General features: G+C 44.8%; 1 protein-coding gene across 8 annotated transcripts in view; it reads left to right on the plus strand.

Annotated features, from left to right (window-relative positions):
- The window catches only part of smarcc1 (SWI/SNF related, matrix associated, actin dependent regulator of chromatin subfamily c member 1), an 85,086-nt gene that overhangs the window by 33,993 nt on the left and 38,661 nt on the right, over positions 1-12,432 (plus strand). For all 8 annotated transcript variants that reach the window (XM_033020334.1, XM_033020331.1, XM_033020333.1 and 5 more), the window contains exons 13-14: positions 5,869-5,906; positions 9,829-9,956. In XM_033020334.1, coding sequence (XP_032876225.1) covers positions 5,869-5,906; positions 9,829-9,956 — 166 coding nt within the window. The remainder of the gene's footprint in view (positions 1-5,868; positions 5,907-9,828; positions 9,957-12,432) is intronic.

The following is a 12,432-nucleotide window of genomic DNA, read 5'->3' on the forward strand; positions in this document are numbered from 1 at the left end:
CATCTCATTACGTTTCTTTTCTCATTTCTTCACTGCTTGATGATTTTCTGAAATATAAAAATTTCAGCAATGACAGCAGAATTTAGCCGGTATAATTTTGGAAACATGACACTTGTGGTAAAAACGCATTATTTCAATGAGCGCAAAGGGAGGCTTGCAGTTTGTGAAGATAAGTTTGAGTCTTGATATTGTTTGCTTTCGGCTCCTAATTGTAGTTCCCAGAGTACATGTAATAATCATGCTCTCTACCTTTGATTGTATATGCAACGTTTTTATTTATCTATGCCTTCAATTATTTTTATCTTGTTCATTAGCTTGCCACCTCCAGATTTATTGTACTTGTTACTCTGCTGTTTCCCCTTGCTAACTCTCTCCTGTGTTTATAATAATAATAATAATAATAAATTTTATTTATGGGTGCCTTTCAAGAGTCTCAAGGACACCTTACAAAAATTTAGCAGGTAGAGGAAAAACATGTAAGGGGAATGAAATAAATAGTAGAGACATGACTAGTACACAAAGTAAAGACAGAATTCAATACAAAACACAATATGAGGCAATTAATGCACAGATGAAAAGCGAGAGGGACGTGGGGCTAAGGATAGGCAGAGGTGAAGAGATGGGTCTTGAGGCGGGACTGGAAGATGGTGAGGGACACGGAATTGCGGATCAGTTGTGGGAGGGAGTTCCAGAGCCTGGGAGCTGCCCTGGAGAAGGCTCTGTCCCCAAAACTGCGGAGGTTGGACTTGTGGTTGGTGAGGAGAGCGGCTGATGTGGATCTGAGGGACCGTGAGGGTTGGTAGGGGGAGAGGAGGTCAGTGAGATATGGGGGGGCCAGATGGTGGAGGGCTTTGTAGGTGAGGATCAGGATTTTGTAGGTGATCCGGTGGGAGATGGGAAGCCAGTGAAGTTGTTTGAGGACTGGAGTGATGTGATGCCAGGATTTGGTGTGGGTGATGAGTCGGGCTGCTGCGTTCTGGACCAGTTGGAGTAGGTTGATGTAGGTGGAGCTGATGCCAAGGAGAAGTGAGTTGCAATAGTCCAGTTGGGAGGAGATGAAGGCATGGATGAGTCTTTCAGCAGCGGGAGGTGTGAGAGAGGGTCTGAGTTTGGCGATGTTGCGGAGATGAAAGAAGGAGGTTTTAATGACATGGCGGATGTGAGGCTCAAGGGAGAGGGTGGAATCAAAGATCACGCCGAGGTTGCGGGCCTGGGGAGATGGGGAGACAGTGGTGCCGTCGATGGTGAGAGTGGGGTTATTGATTTTGCTGAGTGTGGCTTTGGAGCCTATGAGGAGGAATTCTGTCTTATCGCTGTTGAGTTTGAGGAAGTTATGTTGCATCCAGGTTTTTATAGCTGACAAACAGGAGTTGATAAGGGAGGGGGGGGGGTTGTGGGGAGATTTGGTGCCGAGGTAGATCTGGGTGTCATCAGCGTAACAGTGGAAGTCCAGGTTGAAGTGGCGGAGTATCTGACCAAGGGGGTGGATGTAGATGATGAAGAGGAGGGGGCCGAGTACGGAGCCTTGTGGAACACCTTGAGTGACTGTGGCTGTAGCAGAGGTGTGGTTGTGGAGAGAGATGAAGTGGGATCTGTTGGAAAGGTAGGAACGGAGCCAGCTGAGTGCAGAGCCTTCAATGCCGAGGTCTTTGAGTCTGGTGAGCAGGATGTTATGGTTCACTGTATCGAAGGCTGCGCTCAGGTCGAGGAGGATGAGGATGTTGAGGGAACCAGTGTCAGCAGAGGTGAGGAGGTTGTTGAGGACTTTGAGGAGAGCAGTTTCTGTGTTATGGAGGGGGCGAAAGCCAGATTGGAGGGGTTCAAGTAGGTTATATGCAAGGAGGTGGGAATGAAGTTGCGATGCAACGATACGTTCCAGGGTTTTTGAAAGAAAGGGGAGGTTTGAGATTGGGCGGTAGTTAGTGAGAGAGGAGGGATCAAGACCAGGTTTCTTTAAGATTGGTGTGACAGCAGCAGTTTTGAAAGCGGAGGGGACAATTCCTTGGGACAATGAGGAGTTGAAGAGATTAGTGAGGTAGGGGCAGAGAACGGGGAGGCAGAACTTCAGCAGGGGAGAGGGTCAAGGGAGCAGGCAGTGTGTTTGTCATCTTTGCCCAGGACTGCTCTTGCTTACTCACTCCCCACCATTTTTCTTTGTCTAGACAATGGGTTTCCACCTTGTTGCTTCAATAGAAGAAGCATAAAGCCGAGGCAATCCCTTTGATCCACTGAGACCATGTCAATCATCAGGCACCCATTTGTACTAATCCAATACTTTAAATAAAAACTCTTTTTATTTCCTTTTGATAGATCATTTAATATTAACCATATTAAAATACTCAAATTTTTGAGCAAAACATGACATAGTGCTGGAGTAACTCGGATGATCAGGCCACATCTCTGGAGAACATGGATAGGTGATGCTTTGGGTCAGGACCCTTGCACTGTTTAAAAAAAAAAAAAAATGATTGAAGACTTGAGCAATTGTATACAAGATATAGAAAGCCATTTTGCCGCACGCTGTGCACTACATGTACCAGTGTTTTAAACTGCACACTCATTTGCTGTAAATGCTGTTCTGTGTGAACATTCTTTTTGACATTTGATACATTTCTGGTATTTATAAAGTCAGAGTGTTACAGTGTGGAACAAGCCCTTCGGCCCAACTTGCCCACACTGGCCAACATGTCCCAGCTACACTGGTCCCACCTGCCTGCGTTTGGTCCATATCCCTCCAAATTTGTCCTATCCATGTACCTGTCCAACTGTTTCCTTCCATGTTAGGATAGTCCCAGACTTAACTACCTCCTCCAGCAGCTTGTTCTATACACCCACCACCCTTTGTGTGGAAAAAGTTACCCCTCAGATTCCTATTAAATCTTTTCCCCTTCACCTTGAACCTATGTCCTCTGGTCCTCTATTCTTCAACTCTGGGCAAGAGATTCTGTGCATCTACCCGATCTATTCCTCTCATGATTTTATACACCTCTGTAAGATCACCCCTCATCTTCCTGTGTTCCAAGGAATAGAGTCCCAGCCTATTCAACCTCTCCCTATAGCTCAGACCCTCTAGTCCTTGCAACATCCTCGTAAATCCTCTCTGAACCCTTTCAAGCTTGACAATATCTTTCCTATGACATGGTGCCCAGAGAGCTGAGCACTATACTCTAAATGTGGTCTCACCAACGTCTTATACAACTGCAACATGACCTCCCAACATCTATACAATGCTCTGACTGATGAAGGTCAATATGCCAAAAGCCTTTTTGTTATCACTAATCAATCAATCAATCATTCATTCAATCAAAGACTTTATTGTCATTCAGAAATACACCAATAAATGCAAGTCTGAACGAAATTCCATTGCATCTGGCTCACCGTGCAACATAAAAATAACAAAAGGATAAAATAGATAAAAAGATAAAATAGATAATGGTGGTGGCACATTACACATAATTCAAGAGTCTGATGGCTCGGGGGAAGAAGCTGTTGCAAAATCTGGCTGTTCTGCTCCAGCTTAATCTGAATAATTACAATGCATTAATTCTATTTTCATGTCATTCTAGTATTTTAATTAGTTCTAGTGTTAGGTTGTTGATTGTTTGCAGACCTGTGTCTTGATACCCTTCCCAAACCAACCTTCACTTTTACCCATTTTCCTGTTGGGGGGGGGGGGGAAGAACTGATCCTTGATCATCTTTGTCCAGTCTCCTCTAACTAAAATATAACCTTGGCTGGCCATGTACCTAGACCTTCATCTCCATGAACTGCTTGAATGTTCTCTTATTGAGGTTTAATTAGTGAAGGAAGTTTTTAGTCTAGAGCTATTTTACTCTAATGAAGAGAGGAGTGGTCCTTTGGTTGTGGGAATGCAACGGAAGTTGGTAGGGTGGGGGTGGTTGGATTGGGCGTCCTGCATAAGTGGCTTATTTGTCATGTAGTTAAAATGGTTGTAGTTCAGTTTGGGTGTAATTGGTGATTCCCATGAACAACAACAGTGATCTTTTTAACAGCGTTGTTCCTTTTTCCTCAGTTTTCAATTCACACAGTCAATTGTGTTTAGTTTCCTAGTGGGGAGATTTCAACTTGTAGATTCTAGTATGAAAATCACTGCAGAGAATATTTTCTACTTTTAAATTGGTTTTGTCTTTCCCTGTTAACCTTGTTGGTATTATTAATAGGTACAGGGATTGTGAGCCAAAGCACGAGGTGTAACTGAGTCAAATTGGTTTGGTTTGAAGCCAGCTCCTATTTTTTACATGCCGTATTAAACTTTTGTGGAAACGAGTACTGCATTCTACACCTAACAAAAAAGGCACAATTTGGATTTATTTTCCTATTTCCCCGGGCTGTGTGGGGTGGCAAGAGTGGGTTGCTGAGGATGCTAGTGGAGAGTAATTGCTTGGATCTGAGACCTTTGCTCTTCACCTTTTTTTATTTTTGGAATTGACATGTGATTTGTCTGTTCTTGGTTGCTGAACAAACTGTTTTTGGTCCTATTTCCAGTTTTAATAATGGGTTTGTGTCGCAAGATGCCATTCATTTGCGGGCGGTCACGGTGGCGCAGCGGGGGAGTTGTTGCCTTACAGCGCCAGAGACCCGGGTTCGATCCCGGCTACGGGTGCTGTCTGTACGGAGTTTGTACGTTCTCCCCGTGACCTGCGTAGGTTTTCTCCGAGATCTTCGGTTTCCTCCCGCATTCCAAAGACGTACAGATTTGTAGGTTAATTGGCTAGGTAAATGTAGAAATTGTCCCTAGTGTGTGTAGGATAGTGTTAATGTGCGGGGATCGCTGGTCGGTGCGGACCGAAGGGCCTGTTTCCGCGCTGTATTTCTAAACTAAACTAAATGAGGGGATGCAGGGGGGGGGGGGGGAAACGACGACGACTGACTCATTAAAACCTACCAAATAACGAATGGTCTCGATAGTGGACATGGGAAGAATTATTCCAGTAATGGGAGAGTCTGGAACCAGAGGGCACAGCCTCACAATAAAAGGATGTATCCTCAAAAAGAAGATGATGAATTTATTTAGCCAGATGGTGGTGAATCTGTGAAATACATTGTCACAGACGGCTGAGGAGGCCAAGACATTGGGTATTTTTAAGGCAGTAATAGTGTCTTGATCAGTAAGGGTGTCGGGGGTTATGGGGAGAAGGTAGGAGAATGGGGTTGAGAGGGGAAATAGATCAGCCTTGATTGAATGGCGGAGAAGACTCAATGGGCTGAGAAGCCTACTTCTACCCCTTTGTCTTATGGTCTTATTCCAATACCATGAATGTATGATTACCATATAGAGTGATCTAATATATATTTTCCAACGTGTACAAAATTGGACTTTGGAGAGACAGCGCGGAAACGGGTCCACAACAACGCGTGATCACACCGTATACCAGCACTATCCTACACACTAGGAATCATTTATTATTTTTCTGAAGCCAAATGACCTACAAACCTGTACGCTTTTGGACAGGGAGATAACTGGGGCACCCAGGGAAAATCTATGTGGCCACATGGAGCCAACGCACAAACTCTGTACAGACGTCACCCACAGTCAGGATCGAACCGGGATAAGTTCATAAGTCATAGGAAAAAAATTAGGCCATTCAGCCCATCGTCTACTCCGCCATTCAATCATGGCTGATCTATCTCTCCCTCTTGACCCCATTCTCCTGCCTTCTCTCTGGCGCTGTAAGGCAGCAGCTCAGCCGCTGTGTCACTATGCCTCTGTATTATAATGAAACTTGCTGGTGTGGTTGAATCGATTACTCTTGGTCATATCAAACACTTGTTGATTAAGAACGTTGCCTGCATCTGTTTCTCTTGGTTGCACGAGTTAAAATCCCTCTTGAAATTGTGTTGTTGCAGATGAGCAAGAAGATGAGCCGTCATCTGCAGGAGGGAAGGTAATAAGCACAAAGCTCATTTTGGTCAGCCAATAGTGACGTGAAAATTGTAACTATGGCAACAACTGTTTTGTTTTTTTCCCAAGCACAAAAATAACAGTTTTTCTGTGTTCTGTGATGGTAGCATTTGTGCTTGTCTCATGCATGCTACTTATTGGTGGTAGATATTCTCAGTCTAGTGAAGCAATTGTAAAGCTGGTTCCACCAAGATGCAGCACAGAAACCCACAGGAGATCCTTGTACCATGTGGGTTTTAAACTGTACAACTCCTCCCCCTTCTGACGTGGGGTAGACTGTCTTACCCCCTCCCCCCCGGACTATCCACTCGTCATTTAGAACGGAGACGAGGAAACACTTTTTCTTACAGAGAGTGGTGAGTCTGTGGAACTCTCTGCCTCAGAGGGCAGTGGAGGCAGGTTCTCTGGATGCTTTCAAGAGAGAGCTAGATAGGGCTCTTAAAAGTAGTGGAGTCGGGGGATATGGGAAGAAGGCAGGAACGGGGTACTGATTGGGGATGATCAGCCATGATCACATTGAATGGCGGTGCTGGCTCGAACGGCCGAATGGCCTACTCCTGCACCTATTGTCTGTTGTCACTTTAATTTCATGTTCCATGTATCTTGTTATGTTTTATGACTGTTGGCAGATCAATTTCCGTCCTGGGATAAATGAAGTGGTATCGTATTGTAACATTTTGATCGCCTGTTTCCGGGCTTACAGGATGGCAGAAGGGAAATATGACTGTTCAGAGGGGTTTCATTTTTGTAAATGACATATTGTATTTCACCTGCAGGACCAATGGTTAATTTGATGTCCCTTGAATATCCATAAAATGTAAATGGTCAGATTGTCTCGGCAGTTCTAACTGCTTTGTGAATTGTAATTCTATACTCCAATATTGATCAGTTTCCTGTTAAGACATTGCAAAATTCTGTCTGAGATCTCCCTTCAACCCAGTTTGAAAAATGAACAGCTACCTATAGGTTACATGAATCAATCAGAACCACAGTGATCGACTGACATCATTGGTATATTATTGTCACATGTAATGATATACAGTTAAAAAAACTTGGTTTTGAGTGCTATCCAGGCAAATCATACCTTGTGTGAACATGAGGCAGTGCGAAGGGGAAGGCGAATAGACAATAGGTGCAGGAGTAGGCCATTCGGCCCTTCGAGCCAGCACCGCCATTCAATGTGATCATGGCTGATCATCCCCAATCAATACCCCGTTCCTGCCTTCTCCCCACATCCCCTGACTCCACTACTTTTAAGAGCCCTATCTAGCTCTCTCTTGAAAGCCTCCAGAGAAGTTGCCTCCACCGCCCTCTGAGGCAGGGAATTCCACTGACTCACCACTCTCTGTGAGAAAAAGTGTTTCCTCGTCTCCGTTCTAAATGGCTTACTCCTTATTCTTAAACTGTGGCCCCTGGTTCTGGTCTCCCCCAACACCGGGAACATGTTTCCTGCCTCTAGCGTGTCCAAGCCCTTAACAATCTTATACATTTCAATGAGATCTCCTCTCATCCTTCTAAACTCCAGAGTGTACAAGCACAGCTGCTCCATTCTCTATGCAGAATAGATGGCTAAAGAGAGAGTGCAGGTAAAGAAATAGTGCAAGGGCCACACAAATTGATTGGAAGATCAGGAATTCATCCTCTGTACACGAGAGGTCCATTCCAGAGTCAGATCAGGAGCTGTTTTTGGTGGTAGGTACTTCTTGGCTGCAAGGAATGGAGCACAGAGAGTGACCAGGTTGAGAATTGTCATTCATGACACTGGCTGCTTTCCCAAGGTAGTGTGAAGGGCAGATTGAGCGGGAAGGGGGGGGGGGGGGGGGGGGGGTTCTGGTTTGCATGATTGTCTGGCTGAGCTCTCAACTCTCTGCAGTTACTTGTGGCCTTGGGCTGAGCAGTTGTCACGCCCAAACTGTGATGCATCTGGATTGGATGCTTTGAATTGGGACATGTTGTTGGTGTTGTTCCTAGTTTGACGAGGAACATCCTTGTGATTGAGGCAGTGCAGTGTAGGTTCATGAGATTGATCCCTGGGATGGCGGGACTGTCATATCAGGAAAGATTGAAAAGACTAGGCTTGTATTCACTAGAGTTTAGAAGGATGAGGGAGGATCTTATAGAAACATATAAAATTATAAATGGACTGGACAAGCTAGATGCAGGAAAAATGTTCCCAATGTTGGGCGAGTCCAGAACCAGGGGCCACAGTCTTAGAATAAAGGTGAGGCCATTTAAGACTGAGGTGAGAAAAACCTTTTTCACCCAGAGAGTTGTGAATTTGTGGAATTCCCTGCCACAGAGGGCAGTGGAGGCCAAATCACAGGATGGATTTAAGAGAGAGTTAGATAGATCTCTAGGGGCTAGTGGAATCAAGGGATATGGGGAGAAGGCAGGCACGGGTTATTGACTGGGGACGATCAGCCATGATCGCGCTGAATGGCGGTTGCTGGCTCGAAGAGCCGAATGGCCTCCTCCTGCACCTGTTTTCTATGTTTATGCTTGAAGAACCTGAAGCACTTGATCATCTCCACTTCAGCACCACTGGTACAGACTAGGGAGTGTCCTCCACGTTGCATCTCGAAGTTGATGACTGGCGTCTTCAATTTTCTAATGCAGAGGGCATGTGCTATTTTTTTCCAAGGAGATTAAAATGAATCACGTATTGCTATGAGACTGCAGGGTGACTTGGACAGGTTGGGGGAGTGGGCAGATTCATGGGAGATGAAGTTTAATGTGGATAAATGTGAGGTTATCCATTTTGGTAGCAAAAACAGGAAGGCAAATTACTATCTAAATGGCGTCAAGTTGGGAAAAGGGGAAGTACAACGGGATGTGGGGGTCCTTGTTCATCAGTCTATAAAAGTAAGCGTGCAGGTACAGCAGGCAGTTGAGAAAGCGAATGGCATATTGGCCTTTATAACAAGAGGAGTTGAGTATAGGAGCAAAGAGGCCCTTCTGCAGTTGTACAGGGCCCTATGAGACCACACCTGGAATATTGTGTGCAGTTTTGGTCTCCAAATTTGAGGAAGGACATTCTTGCTGTTGAGGGAGTACAGCGTAGGTTTACAAGGTTAATTACAAGGTCACGCTAGAGGCAGGAAACAAGTTCCCGATGTTGGGGGTGTCCAGAACCAGGGGCCACAGTTTAAGAATAAGGAGTAAGTCATTTAGAACAGAGACGAGGAAACACTTTTTCTCACAGAGAGTGGTGAGTCTGTGGAATTCTCTGCCTCAGAGGGCGGTGGAGGCCGGTTCTCTGGATACTTTCAAGAGAGAGCTAGATAGGGATCTTAAAGATAGTGGAGTCGGGCGATACGGGGAGAAGGCAGGAACGGGGTACTGATTGGGGATGATCAGCCATGATCTCATTGAATGGCAGTGCTGGCTCGAAGGGCCGAATGGCCTACTCCTGCACCTATTGTCTATGGGTGACTCTCTGATGCCTGTACTCCAAAGTGCAAATCCATGCCTTACAAACAGTTATAGGGTTGAGGTATGCTTAATCAGTTTTTGATGATGATAGTCAAGATTGTGTGTAGGATGGGAAACGAGAAGAATTTGTCACTCTGCAGAAAGCTGAGTTTTCAGCATCCACCTAATGGCACCTTGTCCAATAAGCAGTGCTTTTTGAAGTTGGATGCAAAATGCTGGAGTAACTCAGTGGGTCAGGCAGCGTCTCTGGAGAAAACAAATCGGTGAAGTTTTGGGTCGGAACCCTTCTTGACCCTATAATCTGAGGTTCTTCCTGGTCGTGGTCTCATCTGCCAATGGGATTAGGACCGTGGGCAACCTTGTACAAAAACGAGCATTGTTGAAGCACTTCCTTTAATAGAATGCAAAAATTGGGAAATGGCATCAATTTAAGATAATTATGCTAAAAATAGTTATTTGTTATTTAACATTAGGAAGAAGAGGACAATGCCAGTACTAAACCAGATCACTTGCATCCTGTGGACCAAGCAGAGGATAATGTCACTGAACAGACGCATCACATTATCATTCCTAGCTACTCAGCATGGTTTGACTACAACAGGTAAGAATAAATATTTTAGTCATTTTTCATGTCTTTCACTTCCGCTTGGTCCGTCTTTATTTCTTTCACTTGCTACCATTCCCAGTATCCACCGGGCTCTTACACACAACACTTAGAACGGAGACGAGGAAACACTTTTTCACTGAGAGTCGTGAGTCTGTGGTATTCTCTGCCTCAGGGCGGTGAAGGCCGGTTCTCTGGGTGCGTTCAAGAGAGCTAGATAGGACTCTTAAAGATAGGGGGATAGGGGGAGAAGGCAGGAACGGGGTACTGATTGGAGATGATCAGCCATGATCTCATTGAATGGCGGTGCTGGCTCGAAGTGCCGAATGGCCTCCTGCACCTATTGTCTATTGACTAACTTCAGCAACTATGATTTTCGAGGAAAGACTGGTTGTACTCCTGACCGGTTTTGCTCAACTATGGTTACCTAGTATTACGGTTATTGATTTGTTATATTTATGATACATTCATCTGCCGTTGCATTTATGGGTCTATTAAGCTGTCCATTATGGGTCTAAATGATGTCTTTACGTTGGACACTGTCTTAAGGGCCTGTCCCACTTGGGCATCATTTGTATGTCATGCAGGTGGCGGGCGAATATTTTGTGCATCCCAAAATCCTGGGCGCCGTGCACGACCGCGCGTCACTGCCTACGTCACCATGCACACGTAATGCACGCCTTGCGCGTCATGACGCATAAATGATGCCCAAGTGGGACTGGCCCTTTACAGTGACGTCACTTAGGCCTGCTGCAGCATTCCACACACTAAAGACAGATAGTTCTGATTCAACAATTGGTTTGGTTAACTCCCAACATTTCTGCATGCGTGCCATTTTACATATCCCCTGTTTTGTCTACACTGGAACATAGAACAGGACAGGAACTGACCCTTTGGCCCAGGACGTCCATGCCCAATGCAATGCCAGTTGAAACAAATCTCCTCTGCCTGCACCTGATCCATATTACTTCTGCTACACTTTCCACTATTCCTCCTCTTTTTTCGTTGTACTTGTAATTCCTCTTTTTCTCCCCATTTCCAACAAACGTACTAGCAACCTGACTGCAGACCGTGCATCTTGTTGAGCACTACTGCCTTTATCCTTGATAAGCTTTGAGGTCTGGCATGGAATGCATTACTTTGAGTTGTGAAACTGCATTTCTTGACAAGCTCTTAAAAAAGGATGCCAAGTAATGGACTAACTCAGTGGGTCAGGTGGCATCACTGGAGAAGAACCTGTCCAAGTTCTCCAGAGTTGCTGCCCGACCCGCTGAGTTACTGTAGCACTTTGTCTTTTTCTACCAGTGAGTATTTTCACTTTCAGCCTCAAGTGGGCAACATGACAGCAAAACATTTATAAAATATCGCTCATTCATTGACGATTTAGAGTTGGGTCGCAACACTGAAAGAAGGGCTTGAAGGATTCTTAATACTTCATATGATTAAAATGAAGAACATTGACATATGTTGAGGAAGGAACTGCAGATGCTGGTTTATACCGAAGATACATAGATACTTAAAAAATTGGTGTCCAATTCGGTAAATAAAAACTAAATCTCCACTATAAATGGCTTTCTGCGAGACAGTGAGCCTCTGCCCCGATGGTTGAGTGCGTGGAAATCCGCGGATTGGAATTTAGCGGAGAGTATGTTCGTGGGTGCAGGCCGACCGTCTTTGCATGTGTATCTCTACGGCCAGCGCTCGGCTCCGCACATGTAGAGTAGCGTTTTTCCTCTGTTCCCCCAGGCCTACCGTACCGGATTTGGGGCAGGGAGCACAGAGTCATGTACACGTACAGAACACTCACTGCATTCAAGTTTCTGTATGTCATAGACACCACAATGTTCTTTTTTTTTTAACCTGATTCAATAGATAATAGGTGCAGGGTTGGGCCGTCAATGTGATCATGGCTGATCATCCACAATCAGTACCCCGTTCTTGCCTTCTCGTCATATCCCCTGACTCCGCTATCTTTAAGAGCTCTCCAGAGAATTGGCCTCCACTGTCTTCTGAGGCAGAGAATTCCACAGTTTCACAACTCTCTGGGTGAAAAAGATTTTCCTCATCTCCATTCTAAATGGCCTACCCCTAATTCTTAAACTGTGGCCCTGGTTCTGGGTTCCCCCAACATCTGGGACATGTTTAAGGGTAAACCAGCAAGGAAATTGTGTCATTTCAAGGTATAATTATCAAAAGTTTCCTGCATAAAGGATACTTCACTCTAATTAGGATAAACAAGCAAAGAACAGGTATCATGTTGCAAGTAGGTGTTGGTGTAATATAACATATTTTCAATATGACGTAAGTGTAAATAAGCAAGGAGTTGGTGTCATTTTCAGGTATGATTATCACATTTTCTGTAAACTAAGTGACAAGCAAGTAAAATGTGTTATTTTAAGGTACAATAAAAAAAATTACAGTCAACAGGGAAGAAAACACTGTCATTTCAAGGTACAATTATCAACAGTTTTCT

Source organism: Amblyraja radiata, chromosome 4 (assembly GCF_010909765.2).
Source record: "Amblyraja radiata isolate CabotCenter1 chromosome 4, sAmbRad1.1.pri, whole genome shotgun sequence".
In the NCBI taxonomy this organism is placed as follows: Eukaryota; Metazoa; Chordata; class Chondrichthyes; order Rajiformes; family Rajidae; genus Amblyraja; species Amblyraja radiata.